Source organism: Tenrec ecaudatus, chromosome 10, assembly GCF_050624435.1.
Source record: "Tenrec ecaudatus isolate mTenEca1 chromosome 10, mTenEca1.hap1, whole genome shotgun sequence".
NCBI lineage: Eukaryota > Metazoa > Chordata > Mammalia > Afrosoricida > Tenrecidae > Tenrec > Tenrec ecaudatus.
Window position 1 is genome coordinate 111,218,658 of NC_134539.1, and position 26,259 is coordinate 111,244,916.

At 55.9% G+C, this 26,259-nt stretch overlaps 1 protein-coding gene across 3 annotated transcripts in view; it reads right to left on the bottom strand.

Moving 5' to 3' along the window:
• ABR (ABR activator of RhoGEF and GTPase) overlaps positions 1–26,259 on the bottom strand; it is a 216,054-nt gene that overhangs the window by 38,056 nt on the left and 151,739 nt on the right. For all 3 annotated transcript variants that reach the window (XM_075561252.1, XM_075561253.1, XM_075561255.1), the window contains 10 exons: positions 20,453–20,560; positions 17,721–17,781; positions 12,708–12,760; positions 12,046–12,186; positions 10,570–10,691; positions 8,658–8,823; positions 3,968–4,090; positions 3,555–3,630; positions 2,353–2,457; positions 1,409–1,483 (listed from right to left, as the gene is read on the bottom strand). In XM_075561252.1, the coding sequence (XP_075417367.1) occupies positions 1,409–1,483; positions 2,353–2,457; positions 3,555–3,630; positions 3,968–4,090; positions 8,658–8,823; positions 10,570–10,691; positions 12,046–12,186; positions 12,708–12,760; positions 17,721–17,781; positions 20,453–20,560 (1,030 nt within the window). The remainder of the gene's footprint in view (positions 1–1,408; positions 1,484–2,352; positions 2,458–3,554; positions 3,631–3,967; positions 4,091–8,657; positions 8,824–10,569; positions 10,692–12,045; positions 12,187–12,707; positions 12,761–17,720; positions 17,782–20,452; positions 20,561–26,259) is intronic.

Below are 26,259 nucleotides of genomic sequence, written 5' to 3' on the forward strand. Positions count from 1 at the left end.
GTCAGAACTTCTCCCCCACCGGAGGCGGGAGAAGGGAGTGGGAAGGGAGGGCTGAGGGGAGAGAAATCAGGAGCCCTGGGAATCTGATCCTTGCTTCTCTCTGTGACTCAGTTTCCTCTCTGGCAAATGGTAGAAAATAAAAGCTGTCTAGGCCCCTCAAAAAGCCCCATGTAAATAAAAATGAAGTATAATCATATTTTGTGAAACATTAAAAATTGTACAGATTTCAAAGACTGAGGGAGATAATTAGTCCAAAGGACTAATGGACCATACATCACACAGTCTCTGAGACCTGAAGAACCAGATGGTGGTCGGCTCCCACGACCCACTGCTCTGGTAAGGATCACAATAGAAGGTGCTGGAAAGAGTGGGAGAAAAATGTACAGCGAAACTCAAAATTACAAAAAAACGACCACACTAACTGGTCTGAGATGGAACCTCTGGGATTGTGGCCCATAAAAACACCTTTCAAACCTGGAGCTGAACCCACCCTCAGCCTATAAAGCAAAGAGATGCCCTGGTGTAGTGGGGTATGCATTGAACCACTGAAAGGTGGACAGTTCAAAACCTCCAGCCACTCTGACGGAGAAACATGACGCTTCAACTCCTGCAGTTACAGTCTCAGAAACCCACCCACCGAGGCAGCTCTAGCCTGCATGGTGGGGTCACTCTGCGAGCTTGTTTCTGTGTTATAACGTGAGCAACCACACCAGGGAGAACTGTTCTCCACAAGTGACCATCTCAGAGCACCAGGGGAGCACCCACCCCAACCAAAGCTCCGGAGGCCGGGAAAAGGGTGAGAAGAACCAGGGCCCACAGGGAAGGGAGTGTTCTTACATCCAGATCCAATCACTGCCACCCAACAGAATGTCTAATTTGAATAGCAAACTAATGGGCTCTGTAAACTCTTACCCAAACTACCATAAAAAGTTTTTTAAAAAGCAACGTGGACAGTTAGTGGGTAACGAGCAAAGGGGGTAGGGAAAAGGACGGTGGGGGTGGGGTGGGGGCGTGTGCTGGCGTTTCACAGTCATCCCCTGCTCTCTGGACAGCGCTGACAGGTGTGACTGCCTTTGACGGAGGAGGAGACTCAGAGAGGTCAAGAAACTAGCCCAAGGTCACACGGCAAGGGCAGATGTGGGACGAGAGTGGGGATACCTGGGGGTGGGAGGAGGTAGGGGGAGAGCTGGGGGGAGACAGTAGACAAGGAAGATTCCCCTGGCAAGAAGAGCCATTTCCTGGTCTTTGAGCGCATGCCCGGTATGTGGAGAATTTCAGGCAGGGCCCAGGCCTGGGAAGCGGGGAGCAGGTGAGGAGAGGTGGGTAGTGGGAGACCCCACCTAATGGGTGCACAGGATCTTGCACTGAATGGCTCGCCCGACCTCCCTGGTTAGCTGGTGGCACTTACTGGCTGACTGTTTAAACCCTTTGGCTGAGTGGACGATCACGTGAAGGAAGCCGTAGAGTCCTGGAGATTCATCGTCTGCAGGAAAGGAAAGCCCCCAGGGCAGCGGTGGGTGGGTGGGTTATGAGGGGCGCTTTCTGCCCACCTGCATCCCCAGCCCCAGCCCAGGTTGTCGGGGAGGTAGGCGATCCGACAGCACCACCTGGTGGCCAGATGAAAACGTTTCCAAAGCCTATGTATCACCTCCTGGACCTCCAGGCCACACCTGGTTTCCTGGGCTAGGGGCTTCATTCATCTCCAAGGACAGCTGCCCCTCTGAATCCTGCTTGGTCCCTGGCTGCCCTCCCTGACCCAGGCTTTCAGAGTGAACATGAGCCAGAATAACCGGGCCTGCACTTAGGTGAGCTGGTGCTGCTTGGTCCCCGGCTAGGGCACCAGGGACGGTACAGGACCTCCATGTACCAGGAGGAGCTTGCCTTCAAGATCCTTTCCAGAGAGTAGGCTCCTTCCCCAGCATGGTGGGCAACTGGAGTCAGTTCCCAGCCCTGGTCACGGCTCCCAGCTGCTCAAAACCACCGCAGCGTCCCCCGGCTTACAGCATGAATGCCTAACTCCCTTGCGTGGTACGCAAGGCCTTCCACAATCTTGTCTCTGGAACCTCCTGGTCCTGTTGCTCACACACGACTTCCGTCCATCCGACCTCACCCCACTGCCCCATCTTCTGACTGCCTCACAACACAGGAACCACAGGGTCCCAGTGCCCAGGAAGAAGTTGGGGGCCACGTGGGGGTGGGGGCTCAAACTTCACTGTGAAATGATCCCATCAAGCTTTCTGGAGACCTGAGGGCTGAGTGCCCCCCTCCCGGCTGAGCAGAACTTAACCGTCTACAGTCAGGCCACCGGCTGCGCACTTAATGGAAAGGCTCCACCACAGCCCCGGCTCTTACCATCTTTATTGCTGGTGACGGGAATGTTATGTACAGTCCTCAGTTTGAAGCAGGACCCCGTAAGCACCTGGAGTTCCACCGAGCTCAGCACAAAGGCCTGGAGGTCTGCAGAGAGAACCCACAGAAGCAGAATACCATTAGAGGTCCACGGAGACCCGCTGGTCTTCTTTGGGGGCTGCTCCACGACACGGCTTGGCTCTAGGGAGGGATCAGTCTTGGTGGTGGTGGGGGGTGGTTGACAGCCTTTTAGACACACACACACACACACGGGAACCATCGTGGCTGCTCTCCGAGGGGTGAGGGTAGGAAGAGTCGTGTCTGGGAACGGGAGGCATGTGAGCAAGAGGAACCGAACAGCCGCATGCAGGAGTTCAGTCCTGTGGTAAGCAGAGACTGGATGAGAAGGGAACGGGCTAACCATCCATGCTTGTAATTCTGGAAGCTGACTCTGGTGGGAGAAGACTCTCACAGTGATGAGATAGAAATGTCTTAATCTGTGTTCCCATGACTGGACCCAGTCCCTCCAATAGCCCCCCATAAAGGAGCTGCCATGTAAGATGGATCATTTGTGTGTCGGCTACTTCACAACGCCGAAAGGTGATCTGTAGATAAAAGACGCCAGGTTCTAGAGCCAGCCCACCGTAAAATGTAGCTGACTCTGTCTTGACGTCTCTTGCTGACTGATACTGATCAGAGATTCCACCCCTGGGGAGGGCTCAGGGGGGGGCCCGAGGTCAACTAGCACTAGGTCAAGATGCTGACTCATCTGATTGCTTGTTTGTTACGTTACCTGCTTATATTACCTATTGATTATGTGTAAGTTAGCTGTATGACGTGCATGTCTTATGAAAGATCTATAAGCCCCATTATTACTCCCACTGGAAAATACATTCACTCGCTCAGTCCTGACATGGGACGAGGCGCCCCTGTGCCCTGCTGTCTGTCTTTAATATTTTCCACAATCGCAAAGTCGGTCCTGAGGACGCCTCCGAGTGTTGGGGCCCCCTCACAGTCCTGATGCTGGTTCATTGCACACTTTCAAAAAAACACTAAACTTCTCTGTGCCTCAGTGAAGGGCCACCTTCCCTGGCACCTTACTAGGTGCCTGTGAGAATCGAAAAGCATATAGTCATGAATGTCCACCCCTGCCTCCCGTCCCAGATCAGGACAGGCAGAGGAGGAGGGGGTTGGGAGTGGGGTACCCTTCTTCTGCAGTTTCTGAATTGCTTCTCTCCACTCCGACCTCTCATAGTCCGAGGACAGCAAGAACAGGTAGCTCTGAAAAGAGGAGAGAAGAATTCAGTGGGATGACCATGGCGACACCAAATCTACTCCTGGATCCTGTCCCCCCTCCTCCCTCATTGCCACCACCCCACACACAGCGCCCTCATCCTGGGATTAGAGAAGGCTTCCTTCTGGTGGGGAGTTAAGCAACAAAAGCTGCAGTGCCGGTGGAAGCCAGCAGAGGGCAGTGGCTGCACACCAAGGGCTGGAGGAGTCTAGAACTGGAGCCCAGTGGGGATGGGGTGGGTGGGAAGGAGGGCAGGAGCCATTGCGTGGGCAGCCCTGGAACCAACGAAAGGGGCTGCTTTTGTCCCACCCGGCCCTTCCTGACCTTTCCATTCCGATTGTGGATCCGAAACGGGATGGTAGGCGAATTGAGCAGCAGCAAGAACTCATTCTCAAACATCTTCTTTTTCAGGCGCTCGATGGCTCGGCCCTGCCCCTTGTTGGCTTTCTGCAGGAGACAAGGCTGCTCACTAGTGGGTCTAAGGACGATGCTCCCTTGCCAAGCCCCAAGGCCTGGTACATGAGTCTCCCAACGCTGGGTTCCAGGATCCCTCCCCGGGCAGCTGGGCATCTCACCCTGCTGTCCAGCCAGCCCACCCTCCACCCTCCTTGGTGTCTTGTTCCTGCTCTCCCAGGTACCATTCATCTCCAATTTTCCAAGTACCTGTGTCTGTTTTGTCTTATTCTGATGACGTGCATAGATTATATGTACCGTATATATTTGTGTATAAGCTGAGTTTTTCCAGCACATTTTTAATGTGGTTTTGGTGCCTTGGCTGATATTTGAACTGGCTTATATACGGTACATATGGTATGGTCGAGTATATACAGTATGTTCCAGATAAACATCTGCTGTTCCAGCTACTTGTTTCTTCGTGCATAGTGGCAATAATGGCATCGCCATACTGTGCCGCAATTGGTGTCCAAACAAACACTCAGTAGGTGTGCCCTGAAGCAAGGCCCCCACTTCCTCTTCCCACCTGCCTGGGTGTTCTCTACCCGCTTGCCCATTCTGGCTATTTCAGGGAAGTGAGGTCATCCAGGGTGGTGTCTGGGTGCCCGGTTTCTATTCTCAACCTATGGCTCCCAAGGTCCGTCCACATCACAGCACGCATCAGAACGTCCTCTCTGGGTGGTGCAGGATCTCGCATTGTGGTTCCCGGCTCAAATCACTGCGAGTCCTGCTGCAGGGAAGGCTGCCGGGCAGGCCTCTGAGTGCCTGGCTCTCAAGTTCTTTGGGGGACATGCCTGGGAGTGGGATTGCTGTCTTTGAAAAAGTCTTTGAAAAAGACACCTTTTCTTCCCGTAGAGACACTCATCTGCCTGCTTCAGTCCCCACACGTCAGGGAGCACACGCCTCTGCAGGCGGCTTTGACTTAGGGACAGACTAAAAGTGTCACAGTCAGTGTGGTGGCACTCTCAGTCACTGCCGGGGAAGCGTCACCCCAGGCAACCTCTTCCGAGGGGCGGGGAGCCTGGCAGTTCGGGGCAGAGACCTTCCACCAGGGCTTGCTCCTCACAGGGAATGGAGCAGAGAGACCGGCAGTGCTGTAAGTCCGGAAAGACCAGGAACAAGCCAAACAGCCACACGCACGTGGGGGCCGCCTCGGAGCACAGACTATGCAGCTGTCCAATCTGCCCAACCCGGAGGGCACTCTGCGGCACTCTCCAGTGACAGGTTGTCATCGAAAAACAGCACAGGTCGTTTGGGCTCCTTATTTAAATATATACATGGGAGGGGGGAGGAGCTGATACCAAGGAGTCCATGGAAACTAAACGTCTAGGAAAGGATGATGGCAACATCTGTACAAATGCGCTTGATACAACTGATGCATAGATTGTTATAAGAGCTGTAAGAGCCCCCAGTAAAACGATCTTTTAACAAAAATTTAAAAACAGTAAGATAAAAATAATAAAGATACATGAATGCACCCTGCTCACCCCAAGGTGGGCAGCTCAGACCCATCAGCCGCTCTCCAGAAAGATCAACAGCCCCAGAACACGCAGGAGCAGCTCGCTCCGCCCTGTCCTGGCGGACTGCCATGAGTGGGATGGCAGCTAGCTCGACAGTACTGGGTTTGGGGGGGCGGGGTGCAGCAGCAGCACAGAGCCCCTGGCTGATGCCAACCACGAATGTGCTGGACTACCAACCAGAAGGCTGGGAATTCGAGTCCCACCAGAGGGCCCAGAAAGGAAAGCATTGTGGTTTCCGTCCGTCTAAAACCGCAGCCACTAGAAACCCGCTGGAGCACAGCTTTCCTCTGGAGTGCTGGGGGGGGGCACCCCCAATCCATAACAAAGGGAGGTTTTAGCACAGGGAGCCGAGAAGATGGATGGAAAACTGCTCATCCAGGGCAGAGGAAAAAAGCAGCCTCTTGTTACGGCAAGCCAACGCTATACTGGAAATTAAAAAAATCTTTTCTTTAAAAAACAAGTAATTAAAAGAGCCGATCACTATTTCTATGACTGTGAGAATGGCCTTGGGGGTCTCCTGTGCCCCCCATCATGCTGTAGTCCGTCCTAGGCTTGCCTTCCTCCCTCCTCCGTGGGACCAGGGGCCGGAGGGCACGTGGTCCCTCAGCAGCCAGCAGCGGTCGGTGGGCACTGGTTTGGCTGCACACATTTGCACACTTGGGGCAGGAGGCCGCTTTCAGGAGAGCCAGCCTCCTGTTAGCACAAAACCTGTCCCACCCAGGCCTGAAACAGGAACATGGGCCAGAGAGACAAACAGGCTCTGGACAGCCGCTCCCCAAGACAGACCCTCAGTTCTCGGTACATCCCCTGGCCCAAACACCCCTGGGCTAACTCTGTGGCCCTCCTCTCCACTCCTCTCTCTCTAGAGAAAGACGTTCTGGGTTGAAAGGCATCCTCAGAAGCCATACACTTCTCAACACTTGTGTGCTAAGCTCTTATTTAATATGTGCGTGTGCACTGGGCGCTGGCTGATAACCTCAGGGTCTGAGGCTCAATTCCACCAGCCATCCTGTGGAAGAAAGACGAAGCTGTCTACTCCGATAAAGATTTCTCCCTAAAACCTCATGGCTGGGTAGTGAATTCTGACCCACAGCAACCTTACAGGACAGGGGAGAACTTCCCTGGGGGGCCTGAGTCTATAAAACCTTTAACAAGAATGACACCTTTAACTAGAACGACACCTCCTTCTTCTCCCCAGGAGCAGCTGGTCGGATTGAACTGCCGATGATCTTGTGGTTAACAGGCCAATGGGGACCCACGATGCCACCCAGAGCTCCTCACAGTTACCATTTGGGAGACTCTTCCTAGGATTGGGCTTCTAGGAGCTGGAACAGATTCGATGACATTGGGACAAGTACTGGGGACACAGAACGGAAGGGAACAGCTGCCCTCCTTGGAGTTCCCACGGCACTGGGAAAGAGTGGAACATGGGGTTTCCATTCTGTATCATTCAAACAGGCGGCCTGGGGCACAAGGGCTCAAGCACTTCGCTGCTAAGCAAAAGGCCGGTGGTCCGAACCCACCGGTCAGTGTGCCGGAGAAAGAGGTGGGCGAGTGCTTCCGTAAAGACCTACGGCATTGGAAACCTGCAGGGGTAGCGCTGCCGGTCCTACAGGGTCTCTGTGTACTGCGATCAGCCCGATGGCAGTGCGGAGTTTAATTTTGGGATCACTGAAGCAAAGCCAGACACGGGAAGCCAGAGGAGGATGACCAGCCCAGGCTGAGAAGAAAGCCCGGGGTAGGTGTGGTAGTCACGTCACTTGGTGTCAACCTGGGACTATCAGGAGTGAAGGGGTGGAGTTTAGCCTGGCATCCAGGGCGCAGCTGGATGACCTCATTTGGAGGCGCTATGGAGAGAAATAGCTCGTTGGAGGACAGACACAGGCTAAGACACAGGTTCTTTGCTACACATTCCTGTTGGCAAGCCACATGGAGCCATGCTGATGGCAGCCAGAGCCTTGGAGCTGGAGGAGCCACGTGAAGACCCACGCCAGCACTGAGATGCTTCCACCGCCACTGGATCCACAAGACTTTCCACCCACTGGCTGGTTATCTTCCATTGTATGTGTTGCGTCAGTCTGAAGAGGAATTTACAGACTGGTATCGGACATATGGGCTAATATGGGACTAATGGACTTGATCTGGACCGGGCTGAGATGTTTTCTCTTACACACATATGAGTATCACTGGATTTGTTTTTCTAGTCAACCCGGTCTAACGCAGGATGCCAGGAAAGGCTCTGGGGAAGTCAGATGCCAGCCGAGCCTGCACAGGTGAGGGAGAGAGGCAGGCCCCTCCAGGCTTTCCTCCTGCACGTTTTCCACAAGGCTCTGGATACAAGGCTCCCCAGGCTGCCCGCAGTGGGCTCCAGGTAGAGCCCAGGGGCTCTGATGCGCAGCGCCCTCTTCTTTGGCCTGGTTCCAAGTGGGCTGCAGCGTCCACGGCCGGTTCCGCTCTCACAGCCGTGGGCGCCCTGAGTCCTGGCACCGTGGTGCGTGAGCATGGTCAGGACGCTCTCTGCCTGCGGGAGCACTGAGATGTCCATTGAGGTTCAAGCCCGGTAACTCTCTGTGAGCGCCCCACGTCTACTTGATTAGAAAGCAAATCCCTTTCAGGTGCAGCTCGCAATGTACTGCTGGACTGAACACGCGAGGCCTGAAATCCAAGTCCCCTCCCTCATTCATGGGCCCGTTTCCGAGAAGCCTCCTGGGGCCTTTTCCCTTGAATGTGTCCCACTGGCCCGTGAGAAGGGCTGCCTTCTCCTCTTGCTCTTCTTCTAGTGTCCAGTCTACACCGCTGTCCAGGAAACGGCCATCACTGATCCTGAGCCAAAGCCTGTGTCTTCAGCTCTCTCTCTACCTGCTTGGTGCTAATGGGCCATCACCAGGGGCTCCCCCAGCACAGCACTTCTCAAGGCCTTGCACTCCCGCCTCCCCGGTATGACTCCCCACCTGAAGTCTTCCCCACCCCCTCGTCCTCCCTGGGTACACCTGGGACCAAGGTGCACAGTGGAAACGGCTCAGATGACAGGCTCTACTCACCTCCTTCTGAATTTCACTTTTGAGGGCGGAGATCTTCATTTTCATGTCCTCCAGCTCGTGGTCTGGGAAGGGGTGCACCTGGGGGCTGGCCTCAGACTCCTCAGGGGATGGGAACACGAGGTCGGCCAGGGGGATGTACCATTTGCAGTCATATTGCTGGTGCTTCCTGTGAGAGAGCCAGAGCGCGACCCACCTGAGTCCCTTGGAAGCTGGCTCGCCAAGCCTGGATGCCAGGCTTGAAGTCACCTGAAAGGGAGCCTGTCACAGGCCTGTGTCCTGGAAGAGCCCACTGGGGATACAAACTGGGGAAGTCATCATAACCGACCACGATGCCAGATCGAGAACTACATCGCGTGGGTCAGAGCAGTTGCCCCCCCACCAGCCTGAAGATGTCCTGAAACAGGACACCCAGCAGGTCCGAGGGTCAGCCACAGCCCTTGGCGTCGCCACGCTCTTATCTTTAAACGTCCTGAGCCCCTTGGGCACCAGCAAGAACTTCTTGGTCAGGCTCGCTCTTTCCTATTCCCCATCCCGCTCCCTTGTGCTCCTTCTAGCCTATCCACTTAGCTCACATCCATCAGCCTTCATGCTACACACAGAAGACGGACGCTAGTTTCAACGTCAACCTTGATCAACAGAGGTCACGTGGGAGCACCGTACTGGGGGTGGGGGGTTAAGGAGTATAAAGCTGTATCCAGTGCCAGCAGGAAAGAGTGCTGCAGTTGATTAGTAATGGCTTCTCTGGGCGAAGAACTGGAGGCAGGAATGTGTGTGCTTAGTATCGCCATCTCTGCTTTACACCTATCTGAAATCTCATCTAGTTCCAGGGAGTCATCTCTATTGAAGATCACGATACTCACTCCTTCTGACTTCCCGCAGGACTGCGGTTTGCACCTACTAACCTGACTCCTTAGTGTGTCACAGAGCACACGGCTTGTCTCCCCCTAGCCTGTAAGACAGTGTACTAGGCACAGGGCAGGTGATGAGTCAGTGTAAAATGTAAACAGAAGAACAGGTGAGTGAATGGTGAAGAACCTCTTCTGCTCATGGCACAGAGTGAGCACACAGTGCTGAGTATAGAAATGACTTTCAGGTGAGACAAAACCGTTGTAGAATTGTTTCCAACCCTAAAGGACAGAGAACTCTGCAGATACTCAGACTATAAATCTTTAAGGAGAGCAGAGAGCCTCATCTTTCTTTCACGGAGTAGCTGGTGGATTTGAACCGCCAGCCTTGTGGTTAGTAATCCAATGCTTCACAACCATGCCACCCTGGCTCCAAGTAGGATTTGGATCTCATCTCCCCCACTTCTAGGTCTTGGGCAACACATTCAAGTTCTCCAAGGCTTTCCCCTCATCTGTCAGATGGGGATAGGAACATCTGCTTTGTGGGATTCCAAGGAGGCTCAGAGATAATGTAACACAAGCCATTTGTCTTGGGCCTGGCCCGGGAGAAAGTGCTCAATAAATGGTGGGTTTGACGGATATTTACGGCACTGCAGCTGGCAGTAATGGAGCCATGTCTAATAAAAGGTGTGTTTCCGTGAATGGCGGCATCTACACTCGCGAGGTCACGCAGCAAAAAGGGTGATCATGAAGATGAAGCTTCGACTGGGGGGAAAAAGCTTGCCCCACGTAATGGGAAAAGCAGAGCCCCAGAGCTGTGTTCCCTCCGGTTCCCACTCCGTGAGAAAGCGCCAGAAGGTCCTGACCAGGACCGGCAAGAAATACAGCAGGAGGCCGGCTGCCAGGGGTCTGCCATGATGTGGGTGTGCTGGGGTTACAACTCCCAACGTGGTTTAGCTGAGAAAAAGGCGAGGGTGGTGATGGAAATTCCATGCATCTGACCCGAGACAGCGCTTTACGTTGCTGCTGAGGGGTTAGCCAAGTGAAAAGGCCTGTCTCCCACTCACCCCGCGGACGTCTTCTTCAGCTTGGCGCACAGTAGGACGTCTGTGAAGAGGAAGACGTGCCGCAGTTTCCGGGAGCTCTCCGACACTTCCACCAGGAAGCCATCCTTCACCAGCTGCCGTGTCTGAGGGAGATGCACACCCACACCCGTCTGCTCAGAGGGGAGTGTGGTTGGGGAGCCCATCCAGCTGGGGGGCGGGGGGCGGGCTTCTTTCTGAGTCACAAGGACCTGGGCTGTGAGCTCAGGGCTTGGCCGCTTGTCAGCCGTGTTCTGGGGCAAGTTCTCTGACCTCTCCGTGTCTCGGAGGGGCACCGTCTGCCTCGCAAGGTGGGCCACCCCCCACAATTTGGCCTCTGGCGGGTACCTAGTATGGCATGCGGGAGAAACGGCAGTTTTGCTTTACACACTGCTGCAGCACCCACCTGATGGACCTGTGTCCAGGACTGCTGGTTCTCCCCTGTGAGCCTCCTGGGGGAATGGGGGAGGGCCTCCCAGCTGAGCCCAAGAAAGTGATCCAGTCTGAGCCCTGCAGTCACCACTTGGGGCTGCCTGTGCCATGCGGGGTGAGTCCTTCGCTCACCGGGGAACACTAGGCTGCCGCAGTGGACTGCGGGTGGTCAGGAGCGGCTGCCCCCGGGGGGACCTCTCAGCCCCTCAGAGCCCGCGGGCTTCTCTGCAGTGCCGCAGCCTTGCTCCTCCGTCTCCGCATGCATCCGGCACCCTATGCCTGGCTGCGTGCATCGTGGCCTGTGTGGTCTCCCGTGCTGCGGCAGGACCCTGAGCATCTACCGATGCTGCGGAGGTGCCCAGGAAGCGCAGGCGTGCTCTGAGTCCGTCATTTTCAGTTCTCCCCCATAGCGAAGTGTGCATGGCATCGCAGGGAGAGGCAAACCGGGGCTGAGATTACATGTGTGGTGACAGCTCTCGATGCCCCATTAACCACGCTCCGGGCCTCTCTTCCCTCATTACTGCCTTTCCCTGACACCGGAGCCTTGCAAATGTAACCGGGCGCACCAGGCCGGGCAGCCTTCACTCCTAAGTGCCGATTCATTACCTCCATTGTATCCGGGCCAGCTGCTGACTCTCCCTGACCTATCCCTCGGATTTTTCAAATCGCTTCCCCTTGCCTAAGGTGCCAGCCACCCGGTCACCAAGCAGGGCCCCTGGGGAATTAGAGCTGTGCGGGGATGAGACAGAGGCCCTGGCCACCTCCAGTCCCAGCCTTTCCTGCTGACCAGCCAGCTCTCCAGCTCCGGCTCAGGGGGTCCGCTCTGGAGCAGCTCAAAGGCAGCCCCGCCCGTTCAGACAGCACCAGTATCTTCCATGTTAGCCAGAGAGTGAAGTCCCAGGGCCCCCATTCCCCCCTGACGTAGTGGGCAATGCCTGGAAGCCCCTGGCTGCTGGGTGACTGGAGGTAGAGACCGTGAATGCCAGTGTGAGGGAAAGAGGGATGGGGGCTGACCCCACCAGCACGTACCTCGCCCTTGGGGGTGGTGACGGCAGTCCGGCGGGGGTCGATGTCCTCGTTGATGCTGGACAGGAAGTTCTGGGAGATGCGGAGGGCGTCCTGGAGCAGCGGGTAGTCTGGGTGGTCTGCAGGCGTGTGCTTGAGCAGGTCCTGGGGAGGGGTGGGTGGTAAGCGGTGGGGACAGACCAGGGGCTCAGGGAGAAGACAATGGGCGGGGTGGGAGTGGGGGAGAACACAGGATCAACTAAAAGACTCAAAGCTCACTGAAGGACCTCCTAGGGGGCCCTTAGGGACCCACACTATAAGCTGGTTGTGCCTGAATGAAGCAAACCTGAGAGCCAGCTCCCGTGGGGGTTGGGGGGCCAGGTGGAGCCTCATCTCACCAAGCAGCTGGGGAGAGACTCCCTCTCACCCCACAGCTGCTCCTTCAATGCCAGCAGAGACCACGCGGCAGGGGCTGGGGAGGCAGGAAGGGCCGGCCTCTGAGGAAGCACTTGGCCAAAAGTCAAGCTTGGTAGCCAAGCTAAATTTAGGCCCTGGTTCGGTTGGCATGGTTACAGCAAATCAGGCACGCACAGCCAGGGACCCTCTGCTCAGCAGTCCCCCTCCTGAGCTTATTCTGCCCCCTCGACTCCTAAGCCCACCCTGGTGGTGGGGGGCTTGGCACTCACATGCAGGACCAGGGTGCTCCTCGTGACTCGGTCGATGGGCTTGTAGAGCAGAGCTGTTGGGGAAAGCAGAGAGGAGGGGACAGTGGATGAAACACAGGGGCAGTGGCAGGCCTCAGCAGCTCTGTCCCCCCTCTGCCTTGCTCCTCCATTCGCACGAAGCCCAAGGGGTCCCCACGCTTGGGGACCCACCGCAGGACAAACCAGACAGCAGGGAGCAGACACTTAAACACAGTCCTGGCACCTCCCTGCCCCTGCCTCCTCCTCTCATCCCCCTCTAGGGCGGTCCCGGGCTTACAGCAGGTGCAGAGGTGTCCCTACACCAGCCATCTTCTGCAGGGTGCCAGCAGGGGCAGGGCTACAGACTGGACTCCAGAACGGGGAAGGTCCAGACAGCTTCCCCAGCCTGACCCTGCGCCACCCCCCCCCCAATCCTATCTGAAGGAGCTCAGCTCCATGGGCAGGCCCCCTCTATTTTCCCAACCCCCAGAGCAAGAGGCTGGCCAGATCCCCACAGAAAGAGTATTCTCAAGTAAGGACTGGCCTAAGGGGAAAAGATTTCCTGCAGGGCCAGCCCTCTCCTGTGATTGCTGATGCAGCTTGAAGGTAACAGCTCCCCTCCCCACCCCTATGTGACCTCCGAAGCCCGGACACCAGGTGAGGGTGGTTGGGATTCAGCAGGGACAGGTGGAGGCAGCAGCTGACAGACCAATACTTGCCCAAATGCTCCTCTGATACAGCAGCTGAGCCTGCCCCTCTCCACATAGTGGCTCAGCCTCAGTCCTGCACCTGGACACTTCTTGGCACGGAGTCATGGTCTCTGGTCTCCTGCCCCAGGAAGACCCTGGAGTGGGAGTCCCACAGGACCAGGTTGTGACAGGTGCCCAGTGCCAACATGCATGTGCCCAAGTCAGAGGCCCCAAAGTCATGGCTATAAATAACCTGTGTGACCAACCTGCTGGCCCCAGAGAAGACGTGGCCACCTGGCCCTAGATAAGCATTTCTCAATCTGTGGGTCGAGACCCCTTTTGGGGTTGAACGACCCTTTCACAGGGGTCACCCAATTCATAACAGTAGCAAAATGACAGTGATGCAGTAGCAACGAAAATAATGTTATGGTTGGGGGGTCACCACCACATGAGGAACTGTATGAAAGGGTCGTGGTATTAGGAAGGTTGAGAACCACCTCCCTAGATGGACTTGGGTGCCTATTAGATTCACAGAGGGAGAAGGGGGTAGTAGCGTGGAAAAGATAATCTGCCTGTTCCTCCCCCATCCCATCAACCAATCCCCAAGTCTCTGAGTGGTGGGACCCGAGTGCCCGCCTGCCCATGGTAAGAGCCCTGCTGGTTCCGATGTATAAATCTCCCTGCCATCGAGTTGATTCCGACTCCTGGAGGCCCTACATAGGCAGGGAGAACTTCCTGGGGTGGAGGGCTCCTGAAACCATCAGCCTTGTGGGGCTAGGAAGCCTCCCCTTTCTCCCATGGACCGGGTCATTTGAACTGCCGATCTCTCTTATTCAGCTGCCCGACCCGGCACAGGTGTATGCAAACACACTTCCTGCTCCATGACTCACAGCCCTTTCTTACTGGGCGGTTTCTAAGCCTCTCCCCCAGGCATTGGGGTTAAGAATTGGGTTGCTAACTGGAAGGTCGGTGGTTCAAACCCACCAGCTGCACCAAGGAGACAAACAATGCAGTCCACCTCCAGGACCATCTCGCCTTAGAGACTCTGTGGAGCAGGTCTACTCTGCCCGGTAGGACTGCTCTGACGGCCGTGGGTTCGATCCTGATGGGCTACGGAAACTCATACGAGGAGGTGGCAGGACTTGGGCCACCTGGGACAGTGAGGGTGGAGCCCAGCTACCTACCCATTCCTGAGGCTGTTTCTGGGCCCACCTCTGGCCCAGCCTATCTAGGGGCGGAGTGGGGAAACCCACCCAGAGAACCACAGAGACCTGAGAGGCAAGGGCCAGGTCAGCAAACCTTGGCAGGCGGGCTTGGACCCCAGCCCCAGTCAGCAGACTGCTGCACCGTCAGCCAGCCTAGGAGGACAGCTTCTGATTAATCTGAGCCTGCACAAATGGTGATGTGGCCGCAGGGTTATTAATATGCTCACAGTTGTCTCCGGTGTCCACCTGCCTGGCCTGGGACTGTGTCCTGAAGTCTGGTGGGGTGGAAGGAGGACAGCCAGGGGTAGGCCAAGGGCCCAGGGCCCAGTCACATACATGAGAAACCAGCAGGTGAAGATAGCCCATTGCCGGCACTCCTATGAGCCCTGCTCTCTGCTTCAAAATCAGGGTCAAGAACCCCCACCCCAAGAACCCCTGCTTCTACCTTCTCCCTCCCCTTCTTCCTGCCCCTCACCATACCATTTCCCCCCTGCTGGGAACACCCATTAATCTCTAGAGCAGCGGTTCTCAACCTTCCTAATGCCGCGACCCTCTCATACAGCTCCTCATGTGGTGGTGACCTCCAACCATAACATTATTTTCGTTGCTACATCATCACTGTCATTTTGTTACTGTCATGAATCATCATGTAAATCATAGTGTGTTTTCTGATGGTCTTAGGTGACCCCTGTGAAAGGGTCGTTCAATCCCCAAAGGGGTCTCGACCCACAGGTTAAGAATGGTTGCTCTAAACTCTCTCCTTCCTCCAGGGAGTCCCTGACCAGGGCCTTTACAAATGGAAGCTCCCCTCCCACTACAAGTTAGACTATAGAGAGAGCAAAATGGTCTCTCCCTGGTACCCAGGGGCACTGTTAGTGGCCTTGCATGCACTATCTACTTGGGCTCAAAAAGGAGGCAATGACCTACAGCCCCATTTTACAGGTGAGAAAACTGAGGCTCAGAGCAGCTCATGTCACTGGTTCACAATCACAGTGGTGGCCTCTCCTGAAAATGCTCTGTGAACCTCGGGTAAAAGAGGAGGTCACAGCTGCCAGGGGGTCCTGCCTTCCAGGTGAGGGCCCCCCTCCCCACTGCAGACTTGGCATGGCGCCACCTACAGATGGGTGTTCAGTAAGTACTGGGGACACGGGCCGGCCAGTGAGCTCCAGGTGGCTCAGTCACTGGGGGGACCCCAGGCCCCACACTCCTGACCCAGAAGACCCCAGTTGCTTCAGGCCAGCACAGCATTCTCTCCACATCCCTATTTAGGAGCTGACTACAAAGACCATGTCATGAGGCCCACACTATGTGAGGTACCAGACCGGTTTCACTAAGGCCCCAGGGTCCCTTGTGGGGAGAGAAGAGGAAGCAGAGTCCAACCCCCTCCCGCCCCGCATTTCCCTTTTAGGAAGACATCCTGAGACTTGGCCGACTTCTAGGGCAAAGGAGCATTTCCCCCTGAACGTCCAGTGCAGCTCCTCCCTCTGACCCAGGCTGGCAGATCTGGGCAGGGGTCAGATTCAGTACCTGCTGGCCTGAAACTCATATCCCACAGCTGTCCTGCTGGGCAGCAGAGAGGGACAGGGCAGGAGGGTGGCCTCTGGGGCTATCTCTCTCATGAGGGGTCCTGACACAGGGGGTGGCCTCGTACCCAGCCCCTCCAGTCCTGTGATCCCCAAGCCTCCTGAAGCTGCCCCTCCCTCATCCTGCCTTCGGGGGAAGCTCCAGGTTACCACGGAGACAAGGAGAGGAATGAGTGAGAAGGGTACAGAGGCATGATGCCTGGTGGGATGGAAGAGGGCGTCTTAGAACCAGCCACCTGCCACTCCACTCCACTTCCACGGGAGCTCAGGGCAGCAGGTGGGCCAGAAATTCCTGCCTGCACCCCTTGCTGCCCTGCCAGCCATAGCCAGGGTCACCCCTAAGGTTTTCTTTGCCTCACAGCTCTTGGGCAGCACCTAGCCAGGTCGGTGAAGCTCCTGTCAGTAACTTGGCCCCATACCTGCATGCGACCGCCATGGGAAGCCCCAGCAGAGGGGCAGCAAGGAGAGTGCCCTAGGTCCCTTGCACGCTGGGGTGGGTGTGACCTTCACCAAGCCGCAGCCAGCCACACCCCCTCTTCCACAGACAGACATCTACTGCCAGCCTTCCAGGCAGCTTGGGGGGTCTCCCGCGACGAGAAACAACCCCCCACCCCAGCAGCCCCAGCCATCTCCCAACCGCATCCGTGTTCTCCCCCTGTGCCAACCCCGGCGGACCGGCAGGGAGGGGGACCAGGCAGCGTGTGCACGCCGCCCACCATCCCCTAACCGCGCCACCTTCTCTCTCTGGGAACAAAGAGACCCCCAACTTCTCCCCGCTGCTCGGGTAGGCTGCCACACACGGGCCAACACGCTGCTCGGCCGCTCTCCACACCATCCAGAACTCTCTACCTGGACGGACACACACACACACGCACACACACGGACACATGCACACACAACCACTAACCCGCTAGTTGTCCAGAGACCCTCGGGGGGTGCCTGGCTCTTCCTAGCCTGGCCGTCCTGCCATTGCAAAACCACGCCCAACTCTCTCTTCCAGGTTGCCCCCCAAACCTGGCTGGCCAGCGCGCGGGGAGGCGGGACACGCCCCGCGGCGGGCGCGGAGGGGTCGGGGTTACCGTAGGAGCAGTTACAGCAGAATCGGACGATGAGGAGCATCTCCATGGCCGCCTGCGTCCCCTCGCCGCGAGCGCAAGGCCATCGCTCCGGGCTCCCCGGCGCCCACCAGCCGCTCGGCCGCCGAGCTACCTTGCCCGTTGCTGCACAGCCTCCAGAATCAAGCCCCGCTGCTTCCCAGGGCTCCTCCAGCGAGGGGAGGGGGGAGGGGAGGGGAGGGGAGCGCGCGGCGCGGTGGGGGGAGGGGGAGGAGAGGCGGCGGCAGCAGCGGATTGAGGAGCCTGCTGGCACCCTTCGGATGAGCACGTTTGTAGCTGGCCGGCTGCCTGGGGACACGGGAGGCTGGATTCCTCTCGTACACACAGGCTCACACACCCAGGCACTTACACGCGCCAGCAGGGAGGGCACTGCGTTCACACAGTCCACAGAGCCAGACAAAGGAAGGTGACTGAGACTGGGTACCTTCCATGGTGACCGAAGTGTGGCTGTCCTTGGAATCCTTGGGGCCTTTCACTTTGAGCTCCTGCCAGAAGGGAATGAGAGGTATCAGCACCCAACCGCACTGTGCCCTGCCGTGACTGGCGGGGGTGGGGGGGCTAAGGGGGGGCTCTGAAAGCCAGCCTGAGACAGAGGATGCCAGCACACGTGGGGCTCTCGCTGTGCCCACCACCCGTGTCCTCCAGGCGCCTCCCTGGTCCCAGAGTCACAACAGGTTGTTAGGACTGTGAAAACCTGGGGTGGGGGTGCGCCTCAGATCCATCCCCTGAAGTCCCTCCCACAAACACCGAGGGTGGGCTTCCGGAAAAGCACACGGGCAAAAGCAGGTCTCTACTTCCATGCCCCAGCAGCCCACAGGGCCCCCCGAGTAGTGGTCCTGCCTGCCTGGGTGTGGGGCCCTGACTGTCCCAGCCACGTCTGTCCTGATCTGGGACCCGGGGCCACCCTGTGTGTTACAGAGCAGAACGGGTCCTTGGCAGCTTTTCTGGGCTGGACTCTTGAGGGAAGAGACCAGGAGCCCTTTCTTCCGCAGCACGGCCAACAGTGGGTTTCTTTAGGTGAGGGGTTGAGGGCAGGCCATTTAGGACACCCAGGGACACCGTCCCCTGACCTTGAAGAGGCGTTCATCCAGCCTCTGGTTCACTGGACACTCCCCACCCTCCACGGGAGGCCTGTGCAAGAATGGCCCCACAGTCCTCTGACTGGGCAGGAGCCCTGGGCAGGGTGGCGGTTAAGCAGCGGCTGCGGTGGATTCAGGGAGGGCTTATGTGATCCACACCAACTCTCTGATGGGGAAGAGCAGCGCGGCCCAGCTCAGGTGGGGGGACAGCATGTCCGTAACACTATCCCTGCTGGGCGGCTCAGTGCCCAGGCCTGGAATGGGGGTGGCAGCAGTTAACCAGGGGGCAAGGTGAGGACAAGGTCAGGGACCAGGTGAGGCTGCTAGCTCTGCCTGGAAGGCAGGAAATGCCCAGACAGCAGCAGGAGGCCACACTCGGTTCCCGCCTCCGGTTTCTAAGACAGAAAATCCCAAGGGCCCGGGAAGCACAGGCCTGGGTGTGTTGTGTGTGTGTGTGTGTGTGTGTGTGTGTGCGCGCGCACTTGGCTTCTCCAGGCTGCGTTCCTGCTGCCTGGCGCCCGGATCCCCAGCTCAGGGAGTCGTTCTGCATGCCCTCCCTCCAGTGTGGCTTAGAGGAATGAAATCACTCTGCAGAGAAGGGCCTAATTGCAGTAATTAAGTGGCAGTGCCAGCAGGAAGTGACAGCGTCAGCATGTGAGTCAGGGTGAGAAGCCACCTGGCAGGAGGCCATGGCCAGCAGGGCTCTGTCCTTGTGAGGGGCTGCTGGGGCCGGCTGCAGGGGCTTCTCCCCAGGATTAGGGAACAGGCGATCCACTAGGAAGCAGGTCAGAGCCTCCAGGGGTGGGAGCTGGAGTGCCAGCCGGTCCTCCAGCCTTCGGAGCCCATGAAGAGGGTCTGCCCTCGAAAGCAAGTGGGTGGGTCTCTCAGGACCCATGGGTCAGTAGCCATCTGAGCTTATCCTGTGTCCTTCCCCTGCTTGAGTTAGAGGGGCAGGTTAGAGGCCTGCCTGTGGTCGCCTGTCCCCACTGGCCTCGCCTTCCTTCCTTAGCGCGGCTGTGGGGCTGGAACCACCAACCTCTTGATTAGCAGCCAATGCTTAATTCACAGCCCTAGCAGGGTTCCTTGGAAAGGCCCCTTCTGGAGAGCAAATGTGCACAGGCCCAGTGTGGCCCCAGGTGCAACTACGCATTCCCCTCCCAGGAACAAGCCTGGTGTGCTGATCTCCATCTGTGTAACTCCTGTGTTGCCTTCCGGTTGGTTCCAAATTTGGGCATCACCTGTGATGTCAGTAGTTTCAGGAAAATGACCCTGCCTCTCACTGACTTTCCTGGCATCAGGGCTGAGGTGGGGAAAGCCCAGGGCCAACAGGGACCCCTGGGGCAGGACTGAAAAAACCACAGGAATAGTATTGCTTCCCCCGCCCCTGACCCCCAAGCCCCCTACCCCAATCCAGCATCATCCAGAAGTTCAAACCAGTGGCTAAGGGGTGCCTCTGGAAATGGACTTAGGGCAATGGTCCCCTCTCTCAGCCGATGCAGCCACAGGACTGCCCTGCAGAGAAGCCCCGAGAGGTGCCCTGGCCCCACCTCTTCCCCTTGCAAGGGTCTTAAAAGGACAGCCTTCACCCACACTTCCTCAAATGCCCCTGATCTTTAGAGAACTCTGGTCATCAGCAGCACTTGGCTGACATCCAGATTTCGGGGCCCCGCCCCACAGCCTTCTGAATCAGAAGCTGCAGGGAAAGCGCCTGGGAACCTGCATTTTAAACCAAGGCCCCTGGGGACTCTTATCAAGCATGTCTGGGCGCCTCGTCCAGACACTGGACACTGCGGAAGAGGAAGCAAAGGCCCAGGGCAGGGAAGTGACTTGCTCAGGTCACCATGGTGTGGGAGAACACCCTTTGTACCGCTGTTCCTCTTTCTAAATGGAACGATTTTTTTTTTAAAGGGAAAATCAATCAATATCCTTACATTAAGAGAGAAAATGTCATAGGTGCTACCAAGCATATGTCAGGCTGAGTGCTACCCTGCAGGGAAGCCTGTCCTGAGCTGGCAGCTGTGGGGCCAAGCAGCCTGGCCCAAGGGCTAGGGGAGCACCGGACATGGGGGGCGCCCACCTCTGAGATCTTTTGGAACTGATGGTTGGACTGGCTGCACTTCTCGGCTGTCTCCAGAGCGACTTTATAGTTATCCACAAACGCTTTGTACACGCCAAGCTGGCTGGCCTGCGGGAGAAGAGACAGGTGGGAGGGGCGGTTAATGAATGGATGAAAGCTTAACCGGAGCACAGGGAACCCCCTGAGCGCTCCGAACCTTCAACTCGGCTCCAAAGAGCTAGCTGGCAAGAAGGGGGTTAGGCAGAGAAGCGCATATTACAGGATTCCTTTGAACTTGGCAGTTTCCATGGCAACGGGCTCAGCCAATAAGGTTAACCAGGGGGTAGAGTGTGTGTGTGTGTGTGTGTGTGTGTGTCAGCAGGGGGCCTTTGTCACCCGCTAGAGATTCAGCTCATCCGTGTTTAGTTTTATTTAGCATCTTCAAGGTCTCACAGGGCTTGGAGTCCCTTAGTGCCTCACACTTCCTCCACATCCTGAAATCAGCTGGATGGAGAAGAGATGGAGAGGCAGGGACTGCACTGGAAGGCTCAGTCTCCACCTCCAAGAGGCCGCCTGGGGGCCAAGCTCTCGGTCCCCTTACACATTTCCACATCACTCAGAACCTTCCCCAATCTAAGACCAGGGGGCCTGGCCTCCTCCAGCGCCGGCAGATCCCACCATCCTTTTCTGCACAGGGGAAGCTGAGGCTAGTAAAGCTAATTCCTCAAACCAATGGAAAGCCCTGCTCAGGACTGGGTGACCGCATCTCCTCTCATCAGAGGAAAGGGTGGAAATGCAAATGAAAACCACCATGAGAGGCCATGATGCCATCAGCCAGGCCAGAATGTCTTAACTCTAGCCATTCCAAGTGTCAGCGAACGCGCAGGTGCACATGAACCCTGGTCATTGGAGAGCGACTGGCACTAACAAGGCTGACCACCACCCACCTGCCAGCCTGTTGTGCTGTGGTAGTTTGTATGTGGCTGTGATCGATGGCACTGACATTTCAAACACCAGCTGGATCACCCCTTGGAAGAGCTTTCAGCGGAGCTTCTAGACAAAGACAGATGGGACAGCTTGGTCCTCTGGCCCGTCGATACCTTGTCGTTCACAACAGAACACAGTCTGAGTAGCTTACACTTTGGTCATGTCATTAAAAGCCAAATCGAACCACTATATTGAATCTGACTCGTGGCAACTTTAAAGGACAGGATAGAACGACCCCACAGTGTTGACTCTGCTGCATATTTTTACAGAAGTAGGTGGCCAGCGCTTTCTCCCGCAGAGCAGCTGGTAGGTTTGAACTGGCAACCTGCTGGTTAGCAGCCAAGCACTGACGCACTATGCTACCAGCACTCCTCAGGGAAATGGCTTGGCACAGTAGCTATAGTGATGGACTTGAAACGGCTGGAGATTGCATGGATAACATAGGGCGAGGCAATGTCTCCTTACTGCTGTACATGAGACTGCCCACGGTCCATTCCCTCAATGCATGAATACTTTCTTTTATTAAATTTGCACTCTATGATGCTCATTCTCCCGACACAACTGCTGAAGCCCAAGCGGGTGAACAAGTAACTGTGGCGAAGAAAGCTATCAAAAGAGTGTGACTGGGGTCTTAAAGGCTTGAAGATAAACAAGCGGCCATCTAGCTCAGAAGCAATAAAGCCCACACGGAAGAACACACCAGCCTGTGTGATCGCGTGTTCCCAAAGGGATCAGTTATCAGGCATCAAAGAACAAAAAATCATATCATTGGCTGCACACCTCCATGATACGATCGCCGAGGACAAACGGGTGCATAAGCAAATGTGGCGAAGAAAGCTGATGGTGCCCGGCTATCAAGAGATAGTGTCTGGGGTCTTAAAGGCTTGAAGGTGAACAAGCGGCCATCTAGCTCAGAAGCAATAAAACCCACATGGAAGAAGCACACCAGCTGGTGCGATCACGAGGTGCCAAAGGGACCAGGTATAAGGCATCATGCAAAAAAAAAAGAATATATATATATATATGTGTGTGTGTATATGTATATATCTATATATATGTATGTGTATATACCTTAGTGAATGAAGGGGGAAGTGCAGAGTGGAGACCCAGGGTCCAAGTGTCAGCCACTGGAGATCCCCTCATAGAGGGGTTTAGGAGAGGAGATGGGTCAGTCAGGGTACGATGTAGTACCGATGAAGAACACAGCTTTCCCCCAGATCCAGGATGCTTCCTCCCCCCAACTACCATGATCCAAATTCTACTTTGCAGGACTGGATAGGGCAGAGGATGTATACTGGTGCATATGGGAGCTGAAGGCACAGGGAATCCAGGGTGGATGATACCTTCAGGACCAGGGGTATGAGGGGCGAGGCTAGGAGAGTGGAGGGTAAGTGGGTTGGAAAGGGGGAACTGATTAAAAGGATCCACATGTGACCTCCTCCCTGGGAGATGGACGGCAGAGAAGGGGGGGAAGGGAGACTCCGGATAGGGCAAGATATGACAAAATAACAATCTGTGGATTATCAAGGGCTCATGAGGGAGGGGGGAGCGGGGAGGGAAGGGGGGAAAAAAATCCCAAAAGAGGACCTGATGCAGAGGGCTTAAGTGGAGAGCAAATGCTTTGAGAGTGATTAGGGCAAAGAATGTACTGATGTGCTTTATACAATTGAGGTATGTATATGTGTGGATTGTGATAAGAGTTGTATGAGCCCCTAATAAAATGTAAAAAAAGAAAATGATTAGGGCAAAGAATGTACAGATGTGCTTTATACAATTGATGTATGTATATGAGTGGATTGTGATAAGAGTTGTATGAGCCCCTAATAAAATGTTTAAAAAAAAAAAAAGATTGCCCACAGTCAGACTCCACTCTACGGCAGTCACTGACAACGAGTCCACGCTGGCTCACCACAGCTCAACAGGACAGCACAGAACTGCCCCTGTGAGTTTCCAAGACTTAACCCTGTAAGGGAGGAGAAATCCCTGTCTTTCTCTCTTGGAGCGGTTGGAGGTTTTGAACCGCTGACTTTGAGGATCGTGGCCCGATGCGTAGCCCTAATACGACCAGGGCTCCCTGGCAGCTAGATACCTAATAATAAAGTTGAAAATATGCACAGCCTATTGCTTGGCAAATCCACTTCCTTATATCAACCACTGGCCCAGATGTGGCTACTGAATATATGAACGATGAAGTGGCTAAATTAAGGTGTGCTGTGTAGTCCTGGGGGATAGGCTGCTAACTGACTGGTTGGCCATTCAAACCTACCTGCCATTGAGCAGAAGAAAGATGAGGCTCTCTGCTCCCATAAAGATTTACAGTCTCAGAAACCCTGGGTAGGTTTTGACTAACTCAGAATCAACCTGATGGCAGTGAACTTGGTTGTTTTTTCTACCTGTGAAATACCAACTATTTCAAAGGCTTAGTCTAAAAAAGGAAAGTATTAGAGATCTCATTTATCATTTAAAAAATATTGGTTAGCCATTAAAATGACCCTATCTTGGATCTACTGGCCTAAATAACATATACTCAGATTAATCTCACCTGCTTAATTTTACATTTTTTGGCTCACCCGCCAAGAAGCCCACAGAGCACACTGCAGTCAAGACGTGCATGTAGCGACACCCGCCAGTTTTAAAACAAATGTTGAACGAGAATGTTGAATGCGAAATATGTAAGCGATGACACCTGTGTGCACATGGCGCATTTTCAAAGTACATGCAAGGCCCTAAGACACAGGCACGCAGTAAAAATACCAGCCGATGGCAGTAGCTGCTCCTCGGGGGAATGTTGGGGCAGGGAGAGTCCGCCTTCCTCTGCCAGGGTGTCTTTCCTTGATTAAGGAAGGTTTTGCCACCTACTTTCTGAGCGTTCACAGACAGACTCCCCGCCATCGAGTCATTTCTGACTCATCGGGACCCTGTGGGACAGAGCAGAATTCCCTCTGTGGATTTCTGTAAAACGTCGTGGGAGAAAGCCTCCTCTTTCTCCCAAGGAGTGGCTGGTGGTTTGGAACTGCTGACCTTTTGGTTGGCAGCCCAACTCGCAACCCATGACGCCACCAGCTTAGCCCCTGTGAGTTCTGAGCAGGTAGTCTTTGCTAGATTCCCAGGTGTGACCGGGCCTCCCCCAGGGAAGCAGCCAAGGAATTGAGCTGCTGTGATTGTTTGCTTCCCACCCAGAGGCTGGGAAGGTGGGCTGTGCTTATTAGCCTCACCCCCAGACCACTCCTCAAGTGGCTGAATCCTCATGGGGAGTCTTCAAGGAGCCCAACCGACTGCAGGGGGCTAGAGGGTGACGACAGACTTGGCTGGGCCTGGAGTCTCCCAGGAGAGCAGGCAGGCGCAGGCAGGGCCCAAGGAAGTCAGGAAGGAAGATGGTTGGGGAAAAGCCAAGAGCAGAGGGTACAGGTCTCGGGTCCAGGAGGGTGTGGGGTGATAAGACTTTCTAAAATGAAAATCTTGGGAGGGGGTCAAGAGGAGTGGGGTTAATTTCCTCTTCCAGGAGGAGCAGAGGAGCACTGGTACCCCAGCTCCTAGAGACGTGCAAGACAGTTGCTTTTTAAACCAGTGAAAACCGAGAGTCTTCTTTTTCCAAGAAAGGCCTTTCCCTGCCCTTCACCCCTTGGAGAAGGATAAAGCTGGGTGCCCAGGTGGGAATACCACCCAGTCAGCCCTGCCCTGCTGAAGGGAGCAGCAGCAGGTGAGCCAGGTGCGGCCACCTGGGCCAACCCAGCTGCTGCCATCTTGGCGGTGCACTGAGGGTGGTAGGGCCCCACACCCAGCGCAGCCTGCCTCACTCATTAGCTGGGGAACTAGAGGTTGCTTGGCGACAGTGGCTTGGCACTGGGGTGATCTCAGAAGACAAGTAGCAGAGATGCCAATTTCCCTTCGCCCAGAAATGAATAATCAAATAGCTGGAGACTTCAGCTGAAAATAAACAGTCTCCAGCTGACGGACTCCACCCAGTCCCACCCTGGCCTCCCGGGCCTACAGCCCTGGGCGCCTCCCACATCAGGTCGGAGCCTGGTGGAGCTGGGGCCATGTGAGGAAGGTGCACTGGGATGGGCAGCGTGGCCTGCAGGCCCTCGCGCCCTCCCACAGGCTCCCACACGGAGAGATGCTGGGGCATCACCATCTCTGAACTGGGGATGCACTCCGGGCTACTCCACCTTCATTTCAACAGCTGTGTCGACACGAGCAGCAGTAAAAACGGCGTTAAACGCCCCAGAGCATTCCCTGTGTGTTGCGCCCGGGCATCTGATTCACACCTGAACACGATGGTACCAGTGGAGACTGGGAACGCTACTATTGATCGCACGTGGGAAATGGAGTAACACCCTCTGTTTTACAGGTGAGGGGCCCGAGCAGCGAGAAGGGAGGTGAGGTGAGTTTGTGAAAAGGCCAGAATGGCTGTGCGGAGACTGGTTCCAGAAGGTGGGCTTGTCCCCGCCGTGCTGTTGGTGTGATTGGGGTGGGGGTGGGAGGCAGGGCACAGGCCTCGAGCTGTTTGGGGACTCCCTCTGTGCCTTGTCCCCAAAGGCCATCCGGTCACTCACATACTGAGCAGGGGGCTGGCCCTGATGCTAAAGGAGGAACAACCAGTCTCGCAGAGCTCAGGGGATAAGCAGTCAGCTGCTTTTGAGGGGCTGGGGAAGGCTTCTTGGAGGGCGTCGCATCTACCAAGAGCTGACCCGCAGCAGCAGCCAGACCAGGCAGTCAAGGGCATGGAGGATACAGCCACAAGCACAGGAAGGGCAGCAGGTGCCCAGAGTGCAAGCCGTGAACAGAGAGCTCGGTGTTGGGGCCACAGGGGCAGGGAGGCAGCAGCCAGGTGGAAGGAG